At 43.0% G+C, this 23,645-nt stretch overlaps 2 protein-coding genes across 5 annotated transcripts in view; one reads left to right on the plus strand and one right to left on the minus strand.

Moving 5' to 3' along the window:
• mapre2 (microtubule-associated protein, RP/EB family, member 2) overlaps nt 1–15,305 on the minus strand; it is a 29,822-nt gene extending 14,517 nt beyond the window's left edge. Inside the window, exons 1-2 of one of the 3 annotated variants that reach the window (XM_018751011.1) lie at nt 15,200–15,305; nt 10,851–10,909 (exon numbers count right to left, since the gene is read on the minus strand). Coding sequence is in view for 2 of the 3 variants with exons in the window: in XM_018751009.1 (XP_018606525.1) it covers nt 3,558–3,679 (122 nt within the window). In the remaining variant the exon portion in view is untranslated. Of the gene's footprint in view, nt 1–3,557; nt 3,831–10,850; nt 10,910–15,199 lie in introns of those variants that run through there. The other 2 variants (XM_018751009.1, XM_018751010.1) reach the window with 2 other exon arrangements.
• A 1,008-nt stretch (nt 15,306–16,313) lies between these two features.
• Nucleotides 16,314–23,645, plus strand: part of spidr (scaffold protein involved in DNA repair) — a 74,079-nt gene continuing 66,747 nt past the window's right edge. Inside the window, exons 1-4 of one of the 2 annotated variants that reach the window (XM_018750914.2) lie at nt 16,314–16,504; nt 19,703–19,858; nt 21,838–21,904; nt 22,036–22,233. In XM_018750914.2, the coding sequence (XP_018606430.2) occupies nt 16,490–16,504; nt 19,703–19,858; nt 21,838–21,904; nt 22,036–22,233 (436 nt within the window). In that variant the 5' untranslated portion in view covers nt 16,314–16,489. The remainder of the gene's footprint in view (nt 16,505–19,702; nt 19,859–21,837; nt 21,905–22,035; nt 22,234–23,645) is intronic. The other variant, XM_018750915.2, reaches the window with a different exon arrangement.

Here is a 23,645-nt window from a genome sequence, read left to right on the forward strand (position 1 = left end):
TCATCCCAAGACCACCACTTGCTCATGGGACCCAACAAAACTGACACCAAAGTCTGAACTGAAGTTCACAAAACCTTGACTGGAAGTTTTGTACTTCTGGATTAAACCGCGTCGTGTGGGACATTCGTTGGAACCAATGTCCCTCACGACGTGGTTTAATCCAGAAGTACAAAACTCCCAGTCAGTTGACACCAACTGTGGAAGCCTACGGATTTTGATATTCACAAGACCTTCATCAGAATCACCCTCCAGAACCTGGTCCAGAAAAATGTCCCCAACTGCCACTGTAGTCAGCATCTTCTAGTCACAGTGATGAAAATGTGAGTTAAGTCACTGCATAACCACCCTAACACTAATTCCAAGATAAAGTTTTATGCAGGATTAAAACCATACAATAGCCAAATGTTCTTCAAAAACTAATGTATGTGAGACCCCAGTGGACACAAGGCACCTGGTATCGAGACATTCCATCTTTTTACCATGTCTTCAGAATATTACTTCCATAAATCTGTAGGATTTAACCATGTTGGTTCAATAACACCACAAGCGGAGTAAAATAAATAAGCAAATAAAAACATGCAGGTAAATTTCTCCAGCAAAACCTTACTGCAGTAATGACAGTAAAGACAGCAGAACAGAGGACTGACGTGTCAAGAGTGAGCATTACACAAGTTTCACTGAGTCCCACTCAGTTGAATCAATGTAATCAAGTCTCACTCTTACGTTCAACTGCTTTTATTAATAAAAGGTTTCCAGTGCAGCTCATATCAATATTTACTGAACTGGTGATGGGATGTGTGCTGGATTTTACTATGCAGAGCAAGCAGAATGTAAATACTAATCTTATTTGCTCAATTTACTTTGTTTTTCCTCTTGACTTTGATCACAGATTTCTTCCAGCTTTGGAAGAGTAAGCGACAGACACAGCAGTGAGCCAAAGGTCCGATGTCCATGAAGGTCCAAACACAGCCAGAGACATGTGCAATAAGGGCTGAACTGCTGCATGTGACCTGTCATACAACAACTCCCTACATTCGTAACGTCACACCACCTGGGTTCACAACCAGCCTTTACATGCACTTCTCAGTGAACTCAACATGTGGGAAAGTCATTGATGTGTGCAGGACATATTGACACATTTCTATAAAAGCCCAAAGTCATTCTGAATAATCTGTCAATGTTCTGAACAAAAGTCTCAGAGAAGCTGGAAAATTAATTTCATGTTTCCAAGAAGGATTCAGCAGTAGATTATGGAAAACTTCATTTTGCCCTGCAAAGATCTTAAAGGAGGACGCATTGTGATGAGCAGCAGCCTGGGAGATGCAATGAAGAAACAGCAGGACACATTTCCATCTGGTTCTGTCACCCACAGCTTCTGATGCCCACAATTTGAATTCTGATGTCTATGGATGTCCAGGTCTGTCCTCTAAGTGAAGCTGCACCAATAGCAAGAGGGCACATCAATGACTTTTTTTTTTTTTTTTTTAACTACAATGACAGTCTTTGGATGAAAGATTCTAGAATACAAATGTAAAGGTGGTCATTTGGTTACTGGAGAGACTTGTTCTGAATCCCTCTGTAGGGAGCATTTCCTTCTACTCCTATACCAGGGATAAGAAAAGAACACATATGAATTTGCACAGAACACTTAAACGAGCCACTTGGCCAATTTACGGTGCTAACAGGAGGCACCTACATGGCCTCATCCCGGCCCAGTAGTTATATTCCAAACATTTAAACCTGCATCTAGTGTACAATATAGTTATATAATACACTTTTGCTGAACTGCTAAAAATTTCAAAGTGGTTCTTCTTCCACCACCAAAATAACTAGATTATGAGCACAATTTTAAATAGATTTATTCAGGTGACACATTAATCCTAAGCAATTTACAGTATCAGATTTGTATGCCAAGTTACATATGTTTTAGCTACCTATACAGCAAGGTAATCTTTACTGTAGCAATTTGGGCAATTGCCTTGCTCAAGTGCTACACTGGGAGTGGGGATTCAAGCCCAAGTCCTTCAACTGCAGAGTGACAGCATTAACAGCTATGCCACCTGCTGGTCAAATCTTCCGCTTTGGGAGACCTCCAGGTCCTGGTTCACAAGATTATAATCCCCTGCAGTTCAATTTGGATTGTCCAACAGGAAAAGGTTATTTGTACTGAACACTCCCGAATGTTGCCAACACGTTTAACAAAGCCGATCTGGACAATTGGAGCAAACGCACTTTTTGAGATCCGACCAGGTTTGGAAGAGAAACATCGGCACACGATCGTGATTCCTGCACCTCCACAGCACGGGCCATAAAATACGATACATGATCTGGTGTTGATGATGATGATGATCAAAATCCAAGAGCAGCGCAGCAACAGAGAGTAGTGTGGACTGCGCGCGACCTTCACTATACCACATTTCACCATATGATTTATATTTGAAATGCCGAAGAAGCATCTCGTTAGAAGTCACTAAAGCAGATCTGAATCCAGTGTCTCGTTGACCGTTGTACAAATTGCAGCAAAACGCCGGCTCTAAGGAATTATCATCATTGTGACAATGATTGTCGTTATGCCATGGCTCTACAAGGTGTCGAAACAAACGCGCGAGCCGTTGTTGTGTGCTTTAAAGTTTAACAACTTGAATATGGCCGTGCTGGATTTCTGCTGGACCGTCCCTACAAATCACTTCGACTAATCGCATTCCCTCTCGTAGGACATTCCAGTGAACAAATCCGCTCTTTCCGGACCCGACAATGGCCGGTATTTTAGCAGCCTTTTCCCCCTAGTCTTGAAACGGTCGCTTCAGCGATCGCCTCGCGTTCACGTATTTTTTGATGTGCCCATCTGCACATTAAATTAATATATGCGCAATTCGTAAATATTGTTAAATATTTGGGGGCGAAGTGGGGATCCAATCTCTTTGCTTCCGTGTGTGGATGTTCTGCGTGGCAGGGGAAAGGGAGAATTTACATTTGTGTTTCGAGGGTACAGTTCGGGCTCTAGCGCGCGCCGGGAATAACACAGCCCGGCTGTTGACGTAGCACTAAAACCTGCATCTTTTCTAGCCGGTCCATTACAGCATACGGCATATCCTCTTGGCAAACACATCGTGCAGCCGCGACGACGATCTTGTCTTAGTAGCATAGCGAGCGGCAAGTTATTTTTTTAAGCTAACATGATGATTTGCGGCCTAGTGAGTTCCAATGAATTGCTGCGTTCTCCGATGAGCGAACCTCCCCGCGCAGGAACTAATGTGCGTTCGTCCCAAGGAAGAGCAACACACGCCCATTGCGTAATCACGGAATTAACGAACAAAAAAAAGGACTGGTGCGTTACTATCTACTGGCAAATCTACTCGCCACCACTGACTGACCCAGACTTGGCAGCTAATTTAAACCAACCCCCACACAGATTGCAACGTCTATCAGAGTGGTGCCTCGCTAGCTAAATATGCGCATTTCTTTCTGCGTTCTAATCTCTGCAGCCACCGACGTCCGCGCTCGCACCCCATCCAGCTGGCGCGACCACGCCGAATGCAGCATTTACGCCGAGTTACCTGTAGGCGCGCTCTCCTCTCACTGTGTTTTTTCTATATGGAATGATGTTGGTTCCATTGTCCTGGATGATGTCGTTGTTATTCTCTCCATTTGGGGACAGTGCTTGGGTGGGACCAGGCATTGGGGCTCTCTGGAAACGGAACAAATCAACGTTCGCTCGCAGTGCGGAAAAGAACCTCGGTGCCGCTGCCTCTACTGCTGTTGTTCGCGTAGCTCGCTGCTTGCTCACTCGCGAATGTCCCCCTCCTCGGTGACGTCAAACGCAGAAACAAGCGGCAGGACTGTCGTCACGTGACCACGGGGGTGGGGTTATACCATGGCAACCGACGACTTCATCAAATGAAAACGAAGAAGCGCCCGGCCTTCTCGAATACGTTGAAGCGCAACAATGGCGTTCTTTCGAGAAATGTAGTTATGACGAAGGGTTGTATGACCTACATATTAACTTCACCATCACCATCATAATCTCCCGGCACTACAGACTGATTGAATGAATAAAGCATGGATGATACCTAGCATAAAAGAAGTGCCATTACTCTGAAAATAGTGTGTTCAGACTGCAAAATGAATGAATGTGTGCAAAATAAACACTTGCTGTAGAAAACAGAATTAGTATTTATCATAACCGCAGAATAGATAGCCAACGTGTACGTAAGTTTAAAATGTAAGGTGTAGTATCTTGCTTTCCTGTCACTGTTTTACTATTAAGTGATAGCAACCACAGTATTCTGCTTGTCAACATACAGATTTCATATCTCATGTTCAGGAGGCAATATAGTTTTTTTTTTTTTTTTTTTTTTTTTTTTTTACATTTTATGCTGTATAAAAGATAACTGCTGTTGTTTATAAGGCAACCCTCCCCTTCCATCGTTCTATCAAAAGCGACTTGCTGATTCCTCTGAAAGTTTAAAAAAACCAAATGCATGTCATACAAACATTTAATAGTACACAATAGTAATATATACAGTAAGAGCTCAAAGCTATAAGTTTCTTTGCAAAAAAAAATTTAAACAAATAGACACTATGGATGCAAAAAAAAGGAACCAAAACTAAAGCTTATAATGCCGAGAACAGTTGCACAGCATTTAAATTCGACAAATTTTACACAAAAGCATGAAATACAGGGAAAGGAATTGTACTGTACAATAAAAGCACATTAATTTACAATAAGAATTTTTAACAAAGAAAACATTAAGTGCAGCAAACCTAATAAAACACTTCTCTTTATGATTTATCTGGAATTAATATAACCCCCTAACCCTCTAATATGTCAATTTTTTTTGCCCTGCCACATGTGGCATCAAACAACTGAAATAAGTAAAGATGAAAGAGTACCACAATATGCTAAGAGGATGCCACAGGTCCCAGAAAATACAGCAGGATACAGAACCTTAATGGTAGGTGTACTCAGACATCGAGACACCTATTAATCCCCAGACAGCTGAAACTACTGGGCTGAAATGAGAAACACGCAATATGAAGTTATGATTAATCACATTTGAAAATCACTAGTGCGGGAATACCAAGTGATTACATGGCTTTGCAATATTGCTCTGCACCTGAAAGGAATATAGCTACCAATGAAACAATAAGAAATCACAGCCTGGATGGGACCGTTTATATTTTGTTATCTGTTATTCCACTTTAAAGTTTCAAAAATACAAGGCTTCAAGGCAACTGTGATAAATAAGCCTGGCCATTTATCCTAGTTAAGTTTTGATTTCGATACCGTTACCGGCTCTGCGGCTCACTCCCCTCCTCACGGGGCAAAGCATTGCTGGCAGCGCGACAAGTCCCGGCTGCAGCGGATTACAGTGCCTTCCAGGAGGCCGTGATGGAACGGGTCAGCCTGACGGATAGAGGGTCACCGCCAGTGTCTGCGCAATCTGAGGTGGGACGAATCGGCTGTGGCTGACAAGCCCAGGCACTGGGACCAGCTGCTGGCCCCCCTCTTGTTTGCGGTGCAGAAGGTGCCCCAGGTCTCCACGGGATTTTCTCCCTTTGAATTGCTGTACGGCCGATGTCCCCGAGGGGTCCTGGACATTGTGATGGAGGCGTGGGAGGAGGGCCCCAGCCTCAGTAAAAACGAACTGCAGCATGTCCTCGACCTAAGAGAGCATTTGAAAGCTCTCGGACTGCTCTCATGGGTGCACCTCCAGCAAGCCCAGGAGAGGCAAGCGGAAGCATACAACAGGGGGACGCAGTTATGTCACTCCACCCAGGGTGAAAAGGTACTCGTGTTGCTTCCCACCTTGCAGTTTAAATTGCTCGCCAAGTGGCAAGGACCTTTGTGGTCACACGGCACATTGGGGAGGTCGACTACAAGGTCCTCCGATCCAATTGAAGCGGAGCACAGCAGATATATCACCTTAACCTCCTGAAACGCTGGCAGGAGGCCCCACTCGCCTCCTTGGCCACCACGGTCCTGCTGCGTGATGACTTGGGGCCAGAGCTGCCCAACCTGGTCCAAGACCCCTTTCTGTCCCAGTTGGCCTGGGCCTCACCGAAACCCAGCAACGGGGGATAGCACAGATACAACAGGAATTTGCTGACGTGTTCTCCCCTCTGCCGGGTTGGACGACGCTCATACAGCACCAAATCCAGCCCCTCGAGGGGGGCCTGGTGCGTAGTCGAAGGTATCACATCCCTGTCCACAAATAAAAGGTGATACAGGACGAACTTGACAAAATGCTGCAGTTGGGTATCATGGAGGAGTCACAGTGAGTGGAGCAGCCCGGTGGTTCTGGTCCTGAAGCCAGACGGCTCCACCTGATTTTGCGCTGATTATAGGTACGTCAACAGGCTCACAAAGTTTGATGCTTACCCCATGCCCAAGGTGCATCAGTTGTTGGACAGGCTGGGTTCTGCTCATTTCTATTCAACACTGGATCTCACCAAGGGTTACTGGCAGATTCCCTTGTCTCCAGAGTCTAAGGAGATCTCGGCATTCTCGACTCCTTTTGGTTTACACCAGTTCATCACACTCCCGTTCGGTTTACATGGGACCCCAGCCACCTTCCAGTGCCTCATGGACAGGGTCCTTGCCAGGTATGCCGCGGCCTACCTCAACGATGTCATTGTGTACAGCCCAGACTGGTCGTGGCACATGGCCCACTTGAGGGCAGTCCTGCAGGCCCTGAGGGAGGCAGGCAGGCCTCACAGCAAACCCAGCGAAGTGTGCAACTGGAAGGAGAGAGATACGGTATCTGGGGTTCCTCTTGGGGAACGGACAAATTTGGCCCCAGATCAACAAAACAGCCGCCACAGTGGCTTGTCCGGTCCTCAAGACAAAACAACAGGTGAGGTCTTTCCTGGGGGTCGCAAATTATTATCACAGGTTCATCCTGGGGTACTCCACCTTGGCCGCGCCCCTGACAAACCTCACCCACCAAGGGGCCCCGGAGCCGGTCCAGTGGACAGAGCAGTGCCAGCATGCTTTCCGGGGGATCAAAGAAACGCTGTGTGGGGGTCCAGTCCTTGCCTGCCCTGATTTCTATCTCCCTTTCCTTTTACAGACTGACGCCTCCGATCGGGGTTTGGGGGCGGTCCTCTCCCAGGAGGTAAAAAGGGAGTGGCGACCCCTGTTGTACCTTAGCCACAAGCTGATGGGTCCAGAGTGCAACTACAGCACCACTGAGGAGTGCCTAACGATTAAGTGGGCCGTCCTCTCCCTCCAGTTTTACCTCATTCAACATGTGCACGGACCACGCCCCCTTGCAATGGTTGCACACGATGAGGGACTCGAACCCCTGCCTCACCCGCCGGTACCTGGCCCTTGAACCTTTCTGTTTCCAGATAGTTCACCGGCTGGGCTTGGATCAGGTGGTCCCCAACTTCCCCTCGCGGTGGGGAGGGGCAGGGGGGCCGGAAGGGGCACAGCGGGGAGGGCCCCATGGTCCCGGCCCCTGGGGACCTGCCAGCGGCGGCGGCAGAGGGGTGTAGCATGCCAAGGCGGCCTGGGAAGGGGGAGGAAACGGGGGCAAAGCAGCCACAGCTGGGGCTAATTACCTTCCCTATTTCTTCCCCGGGACCCAGCAGTAGTAGAGAGAGATGGAGGAGGAGAGCGAATCCCAAGAGACAAACCCGAACCTGGAGATGACACCGGCGTCTGGAACAACCCGAGGCTCCCTGCCTCCCTGACCCACACGAAGCCCCATCCTACCTGTTCTCTGGCTCCCCTTTTTCATTCCCTTCCTTCTCCCTGCACTGAGAGCAAATAAAACCCCTCACGAACGGGCACTGCACCTGTTGTCTCCTGCCTCGTCTCTTCCAATCAAATAATAATAGTACTAGTGAGCAACAATAATTCTGCTGCTAAACCAGCACTGGACAGGGACCCCATTGGGTGAACAACAATCCTGTCTCACTCAGAGTTACGCAAGACCACAGTGCAGCACATTGAGGTGCTTTCTAAGGCTACGCACTCAGCTCACCGATAATTTCAGACCACGTCAAAAGATTTCTGGGCTGGTAAAAGGCATGAAACCACCAGTATGACTAGTCCTGCTGGGTTCCCGCAGTTGCTAAAACATAGAACAAACTTTTCCTTGTAAAATTTTTCAGCATCATCTGGAATACTAAGGTAACGAGCCACAAACAAGCTGGGCTTTCCTAGCCATTCTCAATTTTGTAATGTCTGCTTGAATTGACAGTTTATGTTTATGTTTGCATTTATTATTGTAGTTGATGCTGTTCTCCAAAGCAACATAGAATGATTATTAGCTATAGCCGATAGCCCTGTTGAAGGTCGCTCACAATTTTATTTAAACTACACTCCCTGCAACCACTGACCCATTTATACAGCAGAGCAGTGTGTCACACTTGTTCAAAAATACACAAACTATGCGCAATATGGAATCACCGATCCACCTGAAACATGTCTCTGGATTGTGGGACAAAACCAGAGCATCTGGAGGAAACCCATGCAAATAGGGAGAACTACCAGCTCCCACAGTGTGAGCTGGATCTGAACCCATGTCCGAATGCACATACCAGATGCTGTGAGGGATCAACACCTCCTGGTAGACCTAGAACAAACCTCAAAGGCCTTCAAGGAATACATGCAACATAGAACCGTTAAGCTGCAATCTGCAACAAATGTTTCATAGGCTGACACTAGAAAATCTGTAATGACTACGACAAACTGTCTCTTCTAACAGGAGGAAGAGAAGAGATTAAGATGACAAGAGCTACTGCCTATTGTGAGCTGGTAAGTACTGTAGTGTCTCCAGCATCACAGGTAAGGTTTAATTAGCTGAATTAAAAAGCAGATCACTACACAACACCACTCACGTCCTTTTTATAATTCTCTTTAAAAGTCTTTCCTGGGCAATGTTGTTCACAATTACAAAATACCCCTGTTGCAATGAGTTTGTTAATCACTTCTTTTTTCTCTCTCAGACTAATCTCCAAAAATACAAGTCAGCCTGGTTTCACATGTTGTCACTCCACAGAAGCAGTGCTCTTTGCCATGTTTGAGGCTTTCAGTTCTGGTAAAGATTCTCCTCCCTCCATTCACATTCTAATCAATCTATCTGGAGCACTTGACACTCAAACCTCAATTCATCTACTGTTGCTAAGCAGGGCATTACAGAGGTTGCCCTCAGCTGGTTTGCACTGCATATCTCTAGCAGGTCTTCCTCTCAAGTCTCTCACTGTAGGTTTCTTCTTACATTTGGGTGTGGTCTCTCTTTCATTCCAAATCATGTCTTCATGACATTATTTCCTCCTATGGCTTCATCTACAATTGCTACAGTGTAGTAGAGTATCTCAACTCTTGTCTTTGTGATTCACAGGTCCACTCAAGATCAATGTGTGCTTGGGCGACATCCTTCCTTAATTTCCAACACTTTCCACACAACCACTAATCCAGGCTCTGATAATGTTCCTTCTCAGCATGTAGTCATATTTCTCAACCATCCTGGTCTCTCTTGACTGGGTCCTATTTAACTGAGGTAAAACTCTGCTTCTGAGGGACCACGGGTATATTTCCATCTAATCTACAGACTTGCCAGCTGATCCAAATCTTCAGGTCATCTTATTGTAGTATTTCTAAAGGCATGGAAATCACAGTACACTGAGCCTTCAACTTACCGATACAATTGGGACTGAAAGTAAAAAAAAATCTAATTGTTCAAACTTGAAACTTACTTTTACAATGTAGTTTTGCAATTCATATACAGACATCTTCCAATTTACTCTCTTCACCCAAAATTTCAATACAATGGCTCTTATGCTGATATGCAGTTTTACATTTTGGAACGAAAGCAGTGCATTGCATGCAAAGTACTGTAATTGGTGCTAGTGTACCATTGGCTGTTTCCTGTTGATTTCTGTACGTTTCTGCAGTGGCAGTGCAGGAATGACTTAAAATATTTTCATTATTGAATTTTGTTGTTGTCTACTGGAAATAAGGAAAACACAATTAGTCTCCAAAACATACTGCCTAGAAACACAACCATTAATGAGCCGATTAAGTTTTCGATACTCATGAAGTGATTCATGTGTCTCCATCTAGATCTATTTACAATATATAGTACAAATTGCTTATGAGAGGTATGTGAACAAAAGAAGAAAAATAAATGTAAAATTTCTCAAAGCTGTAATGAAACAACTTGAAATGCAAAATCAAGCAGAAGTTACTATACATTGCTGAAAAGTCTATGCCTTATTGGCTCACAACTTCTACATCTTTGGGAAAAGGTCTGCCTCAAACTCAAAAAAGTCTGTAATACCGGGAGCCATCAGTTCACAAACCGAACACGGGTACAACTTTTCTAGGGCTTCTATAGGGAAAGTCTGCAAACCAGGAGTCCATATTCCAGGGTATAACTGTAGTTACATTTACCCGACTGCCTACAATGACCTTTTAAATAATGTTATGTATTAATGTAGACAGAGCACTGTAGGAGAGCTTTGCCAAAGGAGAGGCTGATAAAGACCAGGCCGTGGGCTGAATAACTGTGATATGTGGAACCACAAGAATCATTATTATCAGTGACTGTAGAACTGTGGGGACATTTAAGGAACAACACACTTCACATCACCGAGCAACCAGTTAAAAGCATAAAGAAAAACACAGCAGTTTCATCTGAGAGCCAATTCATAGCAGAAGCGACAACAGTTTTGTGAAAATTGTGACTTGTTCTGAAATCATCCCATGTGTTTTTAAAAGATCGAAGAAAGTGGTGTCTTCTGTCTTTGAGCTCCAGTTTGACAGTGTATTGAAAAATGACTGACCCAGTCAAAAGTACGAAACTAAAACAATTTGCAATTTTGGAAATTGTACCTACCTTTTTCATCCACTCCCCGCCACGACTCCTCAACCTGTCCTCTCCTCTCCTCTGGCAATCTGAAAGGCAAGGCGTGAGTCTTCGTTTAGCTGAGTGACAGCAAAGTCTGACACGGTAGAAATGTATGGAACTGCTACGTGAACAGTAGCTGCATTCACAGCACACAATAGGCAGACTGTGCTCTGGAGAATGCGCTGTACCACCAAGGCAGCAGCACGATCTATGAGTTTCTCCTTCAGAAGGCACTCTGCTTAACTATCCAACACTTTTCACTCAGAAACATCCCAGAACAGCTTTAAGAAGTGAGTCATCAGTGAAGTGAGTTAAAGGAAACTATAAGCTTATTGGAACATTTATTCAGTTCTGGCTTCCAAGTGAGTCTGTATGTTGTTTAGGAAGAGAAAATATATTAAAATGTAAAAATAAAATGTCAACTAATTTTTGTGAGATAAAGTATTTATTGAAAAAATAATATAGTGATGGGGGGCGTGGTGGCGCAGTGGATTGGACCAGGTCCTGCTCTCCTGTGGGTCTGGGGTTCGAGTTCTGCTTGGGGTGCCCTGCGGCGGACTGGCGTCCCGTCCTGAGTGTGTCCCCTCCCCCCGGCTCTACGCCCTGTGTTGCCGTGTAGGCTCCGGTTCCCCGTGACCCTGTATGGGACGAGCGGTTCAGAAAATGCGTGTGTGTGTGTGTGTGTGTGTGTAATATAGTGATGAGAAACTGAATGTTGCTTTATCAAAAATTGAAAGACGACTAAATGTGAAGCTGAAGTTTGGAAGGTAGCGGTCACATTTTGACGTTCGGTCTTTCAGAGTACAAAACTGAAAAAGTCTGAAAAACACCAGATTTAATTCATATTAAATGTCTCTTAATCCATTATTGATCCTTCAGCAGGGGCATGTCTGGAATAAGGAGAGTTAATTGCAGAAAGTGAATGGACACAATGCCAGAGGACATAACCATGTGTTGCATTTTTCTAAAAAAAGAAAGCAAATGACTAATGTATGCACTATATTTAGTACGCTGCTCAAAAAATATTAAAGGAACACTTTGAAAACACATCAGATCTCAATGGGGAAAAAAAATCATGCTGGATATCTATACTGATAGGGACTGGGTAATGTGTTAGGAACGAAAGGATGCCATATCGTTTGATGGAAATGAAAATTGTCAACTTACAGAGGGCTGAATTCAAGGACACCTCAAAAATCAAAGTGAAAAAATGATGCGGCAGGCTAGTCCATTTTGCTGAAATTTCATTGCAGCAACTCAAAATGGTACTCAGTAGTTTGTATGGCCCCCACGTGCTTGTATGCACGCCTGACAATGTCAGGGCATCCTCCTAATGAGACGACGGATGGTGTCCTGGGGTATTCCCTCCCAGATCTGGACCAGGGCATCACTGAGCTCCTGGACAGTCTGAGGTGCAACCTGGCGGCGTCGGATGGACCGAAACATAATGTCCCAGAGGTGTTCTATTGGATTTAGGTCAGGCGAGCGTGGGGGCCATTCAGTGGTATCAATTCCTTCATTCTCCTGGAACTGCCTGCATGCTCTCGCCACATGAGGCCGGGCATTGTCGTGCACCAGGTGGAACCCAGGACCCACTGCACCAGTGTAGGGTCTGACAATGGGTCCAAGGATTTCATCCTGATACCTAATGGCAGTCAGGGTGCCAGTGTCTAGCCTGTAGAGGTCTGTGTGTCCCTCCATGGATATGCCTCCCCAGACCATCACTGGCCCACCACCAAACCGGTCATGCTGAACGATGTTACAGGCAACATAACATTCTTCACGGCTTCTCCAGACCCTTTCACGTCTGTCACATGTGCTCAGGGTGAACCTGCTCTCATCTGTGAAAAGCACAGGGCGCCAGTGGCGGACCTGCAAATTCTGGTGTTCTACAGCAAATACCAATCGATTATTAAATACACCTGCCCCTCTGCTTCTCAAAATGAAAATAGCAACAGTAGTCAATTAGCCTATGTTCTTTGGATGAGCAGAACAATACAGCAGTAACACCAGCAAGCAAAGTACGCACACATCGTCGGAACCGCTCGTCCCATACGGGGTCGTGGGGAGCCAGAGCCTAACCCAGTAACACAGGGCGTAAGGCTGGAGGGGAAGGGGACACACCCAGGACGGGACGCCAGTCCGTCGCAAGGCACCCCAAGCAGGACTTGAACCCCAGACCTACCAGAGAGCAGGACCCGATCCAACCCACTGCACCACCGCGCCCCCCTGCAAGCAAAGTAATTAAAGAAAAAATTTTTACAAAGCGCTTAAAAAAAATAAAATTAAAAAACAGCAGTCATAAACCCATTATCTTTTGGACATACAGTATAAAAAACTCTGGGAAACCTCTACCTAGACCAGCTGCTCTACTGGTTGACAGCTGACCAAAGTACAAATCTGCATTTTGCATGACATACTATTTTTTTTTTAAATATATAAATTAATTTACTGTGATGGACTGGAGTCCAATCCAGGGTGTACCACCCACCCCCTCAGTCTTACGCTCCATGCTTCCAGGACAGGCTACAACTCTCCATCGTCAAATGTCTTAACATCGTCTAAATCATCAAACTATTTTGAAAAAGATATTGCAGAAAAATTCAGCTACTGTGATCCCCGAATAAAAGCAATAATACTTTAAGGTTTTCTTTAAGTTACAGTGTCTCTAAAAAGAGTATTCAAGCCTTTGGACTTTTCAAATTTTACTGCGCTGCAATAATTTTCCTTGGCACTTTAAATTCATAACTTCTTGTAAGATGACATAACCTTTTAAAACTGCTTGTATATAAAAAGTCACAGTTATGTGCTGCCCCTGACCAAAGTACAACTCAATTCCCTCATTAGTTCAAATGGACATCAGTATTTAACAAGGAAGTCTGACTGCAATTCTCACCATTCCATCCACTTTTTTGGACTGAAAAATATTAGTTTTTTTTTTTTTAAATTTAAAAAAAAAAAAAAAAAAAAAAAACTATGTAGCAGAAATGTTAACGCTGCCCATATTTAATATACACTATGTTTATGGTTTTAAATGATCAAAATATACAACTACTACCACGTTAACATAATATAGCAGATGTCTAATTGAAATTTTACTTCCAATTATGCTCAGGAAAAAACCCAGAATCTGCATATTTCATGTAAAAAAAATCTGGGAAATCATTTTTATCTAAAAGTCTGGACCTTTTCAATGAACCTATCGCTTCATATGTTTTAGCGTCCCTTTTTAACTGCTGACAGAACTTCAAGTTGATGTGGGACCACTAGTTGGTGCTTGCACAACAATTTTCTATGGATTCCAGACACATGAAAACGCTCGTGTTTTCAGATGAATGCTTTCAAGACTCCTACTGCGAAGGTCGAATGTGTTCAGCGGAAACTTCGTCTTACGAATCGGAAAAGCCCGCTACAAATTAAACACGCACTGATTAAACACGCACTGATTAACGCACAGGGTGTCACAATCAATGGCTGCCAGGCGTAGGGTACGAGGCCTTCGCTTAGTCCTCTCTCAACATCTCTCTATTAGCGCCATCATTTCACCACAGTAAATTTCCAACCTGCACCTGTTTCACTGCGCACTAAAAAGCGCTCGTGCACCGTGACTCTCCGGTGCAGCATAATGGGCACAAGAAATTAAACATTAAACACACCATGATCTTCCAGATTGTCCTAAGAACCAGAAGACACACAAGTCATAAGATGAGACATTTTTCATATTAATAAACTGACGGCGTTTCTATAGTCTATGTCACTACAATTCGTTCGCGAGTCCGGTTGTGTGGATAGTACATATTAGTGTGTTTTTTTTTTTTAAAACAACCAGGCAGAAATTAACGTAAGATCTTAAGTAACGGAAGGGACTGTGTTTATTTAAACACGAATATGCGGAACTCGAAGCTGAGACGTAACTCATCATTCGCTGCTCTCCGCGTTCGGGTCCGAGCTGGCGCGCGGCTGTCAGTCGTGTCGGAGCGTTTAACTGTTCCGGAGCAAACAATGTTCCCGCACTCAGCGCCCGCAAGAAGTTCCCATCCAACTCGGTAACCATCGCTAGTTTTCTTCGTACTAATATTAGTAATAGCGCTGCCTGTGAAAGCACGCTAAACATTGAGAACAACTAGTAAAACTGCACAGGCAATAAATACCAGTCAACAAAAGCTTCGATCAAGTCAGATGATACAGCAAGCGCGTGACAAGCGTGGTCGGTGCACGTACAATACTCGCACGCTAATCTGTTTCCACTCTTCGGAGCTATGCTAAGCCATACTCACATCAAAGACCACACATCGGCTAAGTGACAAGTTACACTGAGAAACCAAAACACAAAATACCTGTGTAATATTCCGAGACAAGACTCTACCCGGCGATTTGCGCAGATTCACTGTCCTTTTACGCCGAAACACGCCCGCTTCCCTAATTCACCCCACCCTCGCCATCGACTCGCAGTTGCACAAACCCACCAATAATGTCAACGAGTGGGGTGTTGTTTTTCGCAACGGGATGTAGACGTTCTGGGTTCTGATTGGCCTAGAATATTTGATGATGACATTTGTATTTAGTCGTTTGCGGAGGATGAAAAAATGTTATTTTCGATTTGTGCCAAATTAGTAGCTGTTGTCACACAGGGCCAAAGACGGGTGAAATCATATACAATATACTCTAATCTTTTTCAGTATTGATTTGTTTTCGTTCAGTTATATTTTTCATAAATTGACAACATAAAGCGTTATAATTTTTTTTGGTAGAAGTTATTTTATAGCACATTGATTGAAAAAAAATAATAAGGGCCAAAAGTAGGGCCGTTTCCGCATTTTAGCAGGAAGACTTTTACTGGTTTGATATATTTTCATACATCGTTCTACTCAAATCTAATTACCCAGAGTTTTTAAAACTGTCTTTAGAAACCTGCAGATGATAGGAAAGATCTGAAGATATTTAAAAAACTTATATGAAAATATAACAAAAGAGAAGTATTCCAGAGTTACAAAGGTAAATAGAAAAGTTACAGTTGAACTCCAGTTCCTATTAAATAGTATTCTTAAATTCACTAACACCCTACATTCTGATATCACCATTGCAAAGCACTAGGCTGGAAAGTAAACCCTGGGCGGGACGCCAGTCCACAGCAGCCTACAGGCAGCCACCCCCAGCACACAGTTACACTAGGGGCTATTCGGGTTAGGGATTCACCTGATATACACAAATTGAAACTGTGGGAGGAAACCCACACAGACACGAGAACATGCAAACTCCGCATGGAGGTAGATTCAAATCCATACTCGATAGTCAGGCGATATGAGGAAGCAGCGCTACCCGCTGCGCCACGCTGAATGTTGCTTTGGCTGTGATTCGCGTTCCGGTACACGTGGCGGCAGCAGTGCCCGAAGACGAGATGTCCTCTCAAAATTCAACCAATAGAGAACGAGACTACGAGAGTGGCGCGAAGAAGGGAAGAGGCAGCACAGCGCGAGACAAGCAGCCTGTCCATAGCGCAGCAATGTTAGCATGTTTGTGTTCAGTCTGTTAGAAACATACATTTAACAGCATATATAGGTTACATAATTAGTTTGACTAACCTTAAGCGGAAGGCTGTTAGCAGAGCTTACAGGAGGACTACCAGCATGCCATTTAAGAAGGTAGGAAACCAGCAGGAGGCAGGTACTTCCCTGCGCTGCATACCATCATGCCCATGGCATGGGCAATATCCTCCTAGTGACTAGGCTAGTCTTACTAATTTCGTCAGGACTACGCTGAACTAATAACTGGATATGTAAAATAATGTGTATGTAGTCGAAATAGCGGCGGCTTTTTTTTGGCACCTCTGCCTGCAGCAGTAAAATTAGAAATTCGTGCCCGTGAGTATCGCCGAAGCTTCATAGCTATTATTATGTGACTCAGTCACGTGATCACCGCAGTGGACCGTATTGAAGAGTTTGTTTCTTTATTTTTATTTTTTTTTTTTGAATAGCAAGAACAACACAAAACAATACGAACAAGACTTACTATATATATCTTTTCTAAAACATATAAAAAATATTATCTGGGGTACATGAACTTCAACGTGCTGCTAGTATCTTACCTTTTGACTTGTAATTTTTTATTTTTTTATTTTTTTTACATTTTATCTGTTTTAAAGTGTGGAAAAGTAGAAGTCTTCCCAACCATTCACATTTTGTACAACCCCCAATTCCAGAAAAGTTGAGACAGTATGGAAAATACTAATATAAACAAGAAGGAGTGATTTGTCAACTCAATGTACTTATTGTATTCAGACAAAAACTCTATAAAGACAAGGTATTTCATGTTTTACCTAATTGACTGCACTGTTTTTTGAAGATTTAGATTTATTCTGAAATTGATGCTTTCAGCACATTCTAAAACAGTTGGGACAGAGGTAGTTTAGGATTAGTAATCATATATAATAATGATAAGTTGAAATAACAAGGTCATGTGACATATGTGAGGAAATCATGTTACAGTATATAAGGAGCCTTCATTAAAGGAAGGATGGATGGATGGAGACTCACCAATTTGTCAAGAGATATGTCAGCGAGTAATCCAACACTTTGAGAGCAATGTTCCCCAAACACAGATTGGTAGGATTTTAGGCATTTCACCCTCTACAGTGCACAGTACAATTAAAAGATTCAAAGAATTCAGTCAAATCTTGGTGCGTAAAGGGCAAGGCCAAAAACCACTTCTGAATGTGCATAATCGCGATCCCTCGGACATCATTCTTTTAAAAACTGTCATGTGTCTGTAATGGAAATCATAACATGGGCTCGGGAATACTGTGGTAAACATTTGTCAGTCACCACCATTTGCCGCTGCTTCTACAGATGCAAGTTAAGGCAAAGCAGAAGCCAAACATCAGTACTGTCCAGAAGCGCCGCCGACTTCTCTGGGCTCAGTCTCACCTGAGATGAACAGTAGAACAATGGAATCATATTTTGTGGTCCAACGAGTCAAGATTTCAAATTGTTTTTGGAAAAAACAGCTGTTGTGTTTTCCAGGCCAAAGAGGAAAAGGACCATCCAAGCTGTAATCAGCGTCAGGTCCAAAAGCCAGTGTCTGTCATGGTATGGGGCTGTGTCAGTGCCTATGACATGGATACTTTGCACTTCTGTGAGGGCACCATTAATGTAGAAATATACATACAAATTTTTGAGCAACATATGCTGCCATCCAGGTCACATCTTTTCCAGGGATGTCCCTTCATTTTCCAGCAGAATGATGCAAAACCTCATTCTGGCCAGATTATAAGTGTATGGCTGCGTAAGCAGAGAGTACGGGATCTAGAGATGTCTGCCTGCAGTCCTGACCTCTCTCCGATTGAGAATGTGTAATGCATTATGAAGCACAAAATACAGCAATGGGGGCACCGTACAATTGCACAGCTGAAAACTGGCATAATGGATGAAAGGTGGAAAAATCCACTTGCTTATCTTAACCAACTTTAGTGACAAATGCTTAGTAAGTGTTATTAATAAGTGTTATTAAAAAACATGGTGATGTTACACAGTGTGTTACACCCAACTGTTTCAACTTTTTTGTAATGTATCACAGATGTTGGTTTCAGGATAAATCTGTATCTTCAAAAAAAAACAATGTAGCTGATTAGGTAAAAATGAAATACCTTGTCTTTGTACTGTTTTTGTTTGAATACAAGTCTAAGTAAATTTACAGATCATTCGTTTTTGTTTTTATTAATATTTTCCATACTGTCCCAACTTTTTTGGAATTGGGGTTGTATATAAACGTGTAATATAATTGTAAATAACAATTTTATTATTTTCAATGGGTTTGAAGTTTATCATTATGTCTGTTAAGATCAGTATTTGTCTTTTTTTTTTTTTTAAACATAAGTTGCATAACAAAGGTTTGCATGGGACATAACCAAAGTAAATTTTGAATAGTTCTGGATTTATTTTCACAAAAAGCACAATTATCATTATTTTTTATTATTTTATTTTTTATAGAGCGCTCTTCTCACGCAGTGACACAGAGCGCTTTAACACAGACATAAGGCAAGAAAAACAGATACAAACAAAGAAGACGGTCAACTAATGGCTACCATAATGAAGAACTTATTATAGAGCTATAAGTATACCTACTGGCTACCGGGGAAAGGAACAAAAACTCCCAACTGTAAGTTGAGGGAGAAAAAAACCTCTGGGGGTCCACGGGCCAGTGGTAGCCCACCCCTCCTGGGCATTCTAAAAAAATAACAATTTGTAAGCTAGTGTTTAACAAGTAAGCGGGGTGCGGTGGCGCAGTGGGTTGGACCGCAGTCCTGCTCTCCGGTGGGTCTGGGGTTCGAGTCCCGCTTGGGGTGCCTTGCGGCGGACTGGCGTCCCGTCCTGGGTGTGTCCCCTCCCCCTCCGGCCTTACGCCCTGTGTTGCCGGGTTGGCTCCGGTTCCCCGTGACCCCATATGGGACAAGCGGTTCTGAAAGTGTGTGTGTATGTGTGTGTGTGTGTGTGTGTGTGTGTGTGTGTGTTTAACAAGTAATTATAATGTTGGTGAATGGCATCTTGGATCCCCGACTCGGCATGGAACGTCTCGATTGTCACGGCAGATAGACATCATCCTCTGTCAGCATGGGATTCGTCTGTCACCACTGGCCAGCCTCCTCAGGTCTTATGTAGCAAGGTAGTGCTCAACGAAAAGATAGGACAGAGTTAGTAATTTGTTACTTAAGTAAATTTAAAATGTGTTTTTGTAAGGGTGATAAGATAAATAACCAAGGCAGGTTGAATTACATAACGAGGTGGCCAGATTATACGATTGTCATCTATATTAATCAATCCAAATTTGTGTTTCCATTATTGTAGCGCAGACGGGATGCTGGAGCATTGCGAGGTAGGTTTTTCTTTGATGATAGTGAAGACCAGATGAAGAAAAGACTGGGGAAAAACATGTCCTCCAGACACACGTCATGGGAATGGGAGCACTGGGGAGAGGGCTCCTTGGAGACCCTTCCAAAGGAGGTACAGTACCACAAAACACCACAGCTCACTGTGTCAGGGCTACACCCTGAAGTGAACCCTGCTGTACATTGTTAATATGGACAGAAAAGGTGTGTTACGGCAAAAAAAAAAAAAAAACGATGGAGGGAATCCATGGTCTTCATCATACATGAGGAAAGAGTCTTTACGTTATGGGGTACCCCTGGTCCTCTAGAATAGTTTCTATCCCTTGGCTGTTTTGTGACTATGCAGAGCAACCATCAAACCTAATAGTATGGCTGCCCGTACCATGATGGGTCCCACACCTGTCAACAGATGTTGTGGATTGAAGGCATCCTTTCTCCAAATCTAAACCCATCCAGATGTCGGAAATAGGATGAAAAATGACTCAGACCATAGTACTTTTTTCCATTGCTCAGGGATCCAGGCTTTATGCTTCTTCCACAAGGTTATTGTGGGCGGCACCAGTGGTACAGCGAGTAGCACTGCTGTGTCACAGCGCCTGGGTGGTGTGAGAGGATGTGGATTCGATCCCTGCTCAGTCTGTGTGGAGTTTGCATGTTCTTCCTGTGTCTGCATGGGTTTCCTCTGGGTGCCCTGGTTTCCTCCGACAGTCCAAAGACATGCTGTTCAGGTTCACCCATAGTCTGTGAGTGATTTAGAGAGTGTGTTCCACTGGTGTATGGATGAGTGAATCATTGTAAATAGTGTAACTAGCAGTGTAAGTCACCTTGGTGATAAAGGTCTGTGGACTGATAACACTACATAATTTCCATTGGAAGTCACTTTGGAGAAAATCATCTGCTAAATGAAGTAACGTAAACATAACATAAACCTTCTATGAATGTCCTATACTGTAATAAGTATAACGTGTAAAATGTGTATTAAAAAAGCCATTGCCAGACAAATGTTATACATCTTTGTGAGTTGGCCTTGGATAGAAGTTCTTTCCAAATGACAGCCCTTCCATAAATTCCAATTTTGCAAAGCTTAGGATATAGTTTTTGTTGTCAGTCAACTTGTTTGACTTACCTTTGCAGCTGTGTTTGTAGTTATGATGTAGTTATTTCTATGTTAAACTCCTATTTCATGAGGTATTTTTGTGATTATGTCCAACCACTGTACCGTGATTTATTTTCAGGTTAGATTATTTTTACACATACATACACACTGTCTGAAACCGCTTGTCCCAAGCGGGGTCGCAACGAACCAGAGCCTAACCCGGCAACACAGGGTGCAAGGCTGGAGGGGGAGCAGACACACCCAAGATGGGATTTCAATCCATCACAAGGCACCCCAAGCAGGACTCGAACCCCAGACCCATCGGAGAGCAGGACCTGGCCAAGCCTGCTGCGCCACTGCACACCCCCTCTTTTTTTTTTGATTATTTTTAATTCTTGGATAATGATAATGAAGGGTTTGTGAAAAATGGCTTTGAAATGGAGGGTATTTTTTTCTGTTAGTTGACCATGTGAAAATAGTTTTCTCTGAAAATATTGTGGGAATAGGACAAAATTGCAGGCTTTGAAAAAAAGTTCTTGTTTATTCAAACTTACATTTATCCTTGAGATGGGAAAATCATGAATTCCTGGAGGGACTGATATACACTAGTAGATTTAAATGTTTTCCTCTAGAGTTAAAGGAATTCACAAATTCTCATGAGTAGGGAGGGGCTTTATACTACTTAGAACTCAAGACCAAAAGGAGATGCACTGATACCGATATTCATATTTAAAACATCTGCGTTCTAAATTTTAGAAAATGAAAAATTTTAGATTTCTCAGTTTGTTTTAAATTGCGTTTTCTTGGCAGTTTGTCTTTCTTAAATTTCTCTCAGTGAAAGTGCCCTACATTTTCCCCTTAATGCCATTAGTTGGCAGCAAAACACTGAGAACTGAAACAATGGTACTGTTTGCTAGTGGGGGAGTTTCACAGGGCTGTGTGGGATTGTAAAAAAAAAAAAAAAAGACCTGAGGATAACAAATAATTTTGTTTTTTAGGATGCTTCTTCATCTGTGGAGCAGTTTAAAGCTCATAGACAGTTGGCCCAGTCTGTATCCAGTCCAGGTAAAATAAACACATAATTTTTACTGCTTTCTAAAGATCTAGAAAATGTTTTACTGTAATGTAATGTTTGGCTGTGGTAAAAGCTGTGGTCATACTAATATCTTCCCCTATGTGCTATGGACCTGTGTCAGCTTGGCAGAGATGGGAGGACAGGCAGGAGCCAGTACTCATTCTGTGGAGTTCCAGTGACAGTGAGCTCTCAGACACTGAGCCAAAGCCATCTTCAGCCAACAGTGTGACTAGGGGTTGGAGGCCTCATCACCACAATATCCACAAGTCCTACAGTTCATGTCTACACATGATCCCTGCTGTCATGCAACCGGATAAAGGTCAGAATTCAGATATTACATGTGCATCTTTTGTGTGAAAATACTGCTAGCTAGTGTTTGACCATATTTTGAGGACTAAATGTGAATGAGCACTAGGCACTACTTGTAACACTAGGTATAACAGTGCTGAAGAGTACTGAGCCTGGAGGAACACCAGACTTTACATCCCTTGTTTCAGAAGTGAAGCTATTAAGAGAAATATAAAAAGCAAAAAAGAAAAATCAGTGATGAATGAGAGAGGAACTTAACCCTTAAAGGAAGAAAGACCATTTAAAGATGATGTATGAAATGTCATGAATATCAGAGTAAAAGTAAAGTTCATTGGGAGAACTAGAACTGAAAGGGAACCAGAATCCATAGCCATCAGGAGATTGTTAGTAACTTTTGATAGGGTAGTTTCTGTGCTCTCTAGTTGTCTGAAGCCACACTGCTAGGTTTCAGAATATTTACTTGCAACTACTTGATCCTTAAATTGCTCATCTGAGATTTTCATAAAGAATGGTAACTTTGAGATAGGATGGAAATTTTTTAGGTTATTTAGTAACATATTTATTTTTTGGAGCGCAAGCATGACTTAAATTGTGTTGAAGGCTGTCGTTACAACATTTGTGTTCAGTGTTGTAACTCATTGCTGTTGTGACTCATTTACACTCTGGAGCAAAAGGGCTAAGAGCTGGAAAGCAATATTGAAATGCAACACAAATTGTGGGACCCAATGAGGAGGAGGAGGATTTTAGATGTGTTAACAGTTTGTTGAGTGCTGCCACGTCCAGTTCAGAGAACCAAGAAAGAGAAGAGCTAGTAAAGGGAGGTAGATGGAAATTGAATGTGCAATGTAGAGGTATGGTAGACAGAATTTGATGATGGGCATTTTCACTTTTGGTGGTTTAAAAAACCTCAATTTCAGTGGTTAAAAAGAATGCAGTGCGACATGGCAAGACTGAAAGATGGGTTGGCTAAAGGAGGTGGGGAATAGAAAGTGACCAGAAAGAATTGTATTTTTTCATTCAAGGGAATAGACTGTAGGACTGCAAGATTTACAAACTGCCAGGGTTTGTCTGAAAAAATGTACCAACTTAGTAACTTAATGAATACCTAACCCTATACCTTACTCGCTGGAGTGGCTTTATATTCCTTTCCTATTACATGGACGTTGCAAAGGTAGATGGATAAAAAAAACGCTACACTAGTTCTTAATCTCATTTCAGTTAATTCTTTAATACCTATGGAAAACCAAGTAAGTGACTGAAATAACTCATTCAAATAATGATCACTACCTTTCAAGTGAGAAGGTTATGAAGCATATTTGCTGAACTTTACATTATTAAAGACACTTGTCGAATAGAACAAATTTAGTGGAACACAATTTAAATAAGTTCTTTTCTAATGATTACAATCAAATTCATATCCAT

Source organism: Scleropages formosus, chromosome 16, assembly GCF_900964775.1.
Source record: "Scleropages formosus chromosome 16, fSclFor1.1, whole genome shotgun sequence".
NCBI lineage: Eukaryota > Metazoa > Chordata > Actinopteri > Osteoglossiformes > Osteoglossidae > Scleropages > Scleropages formosus.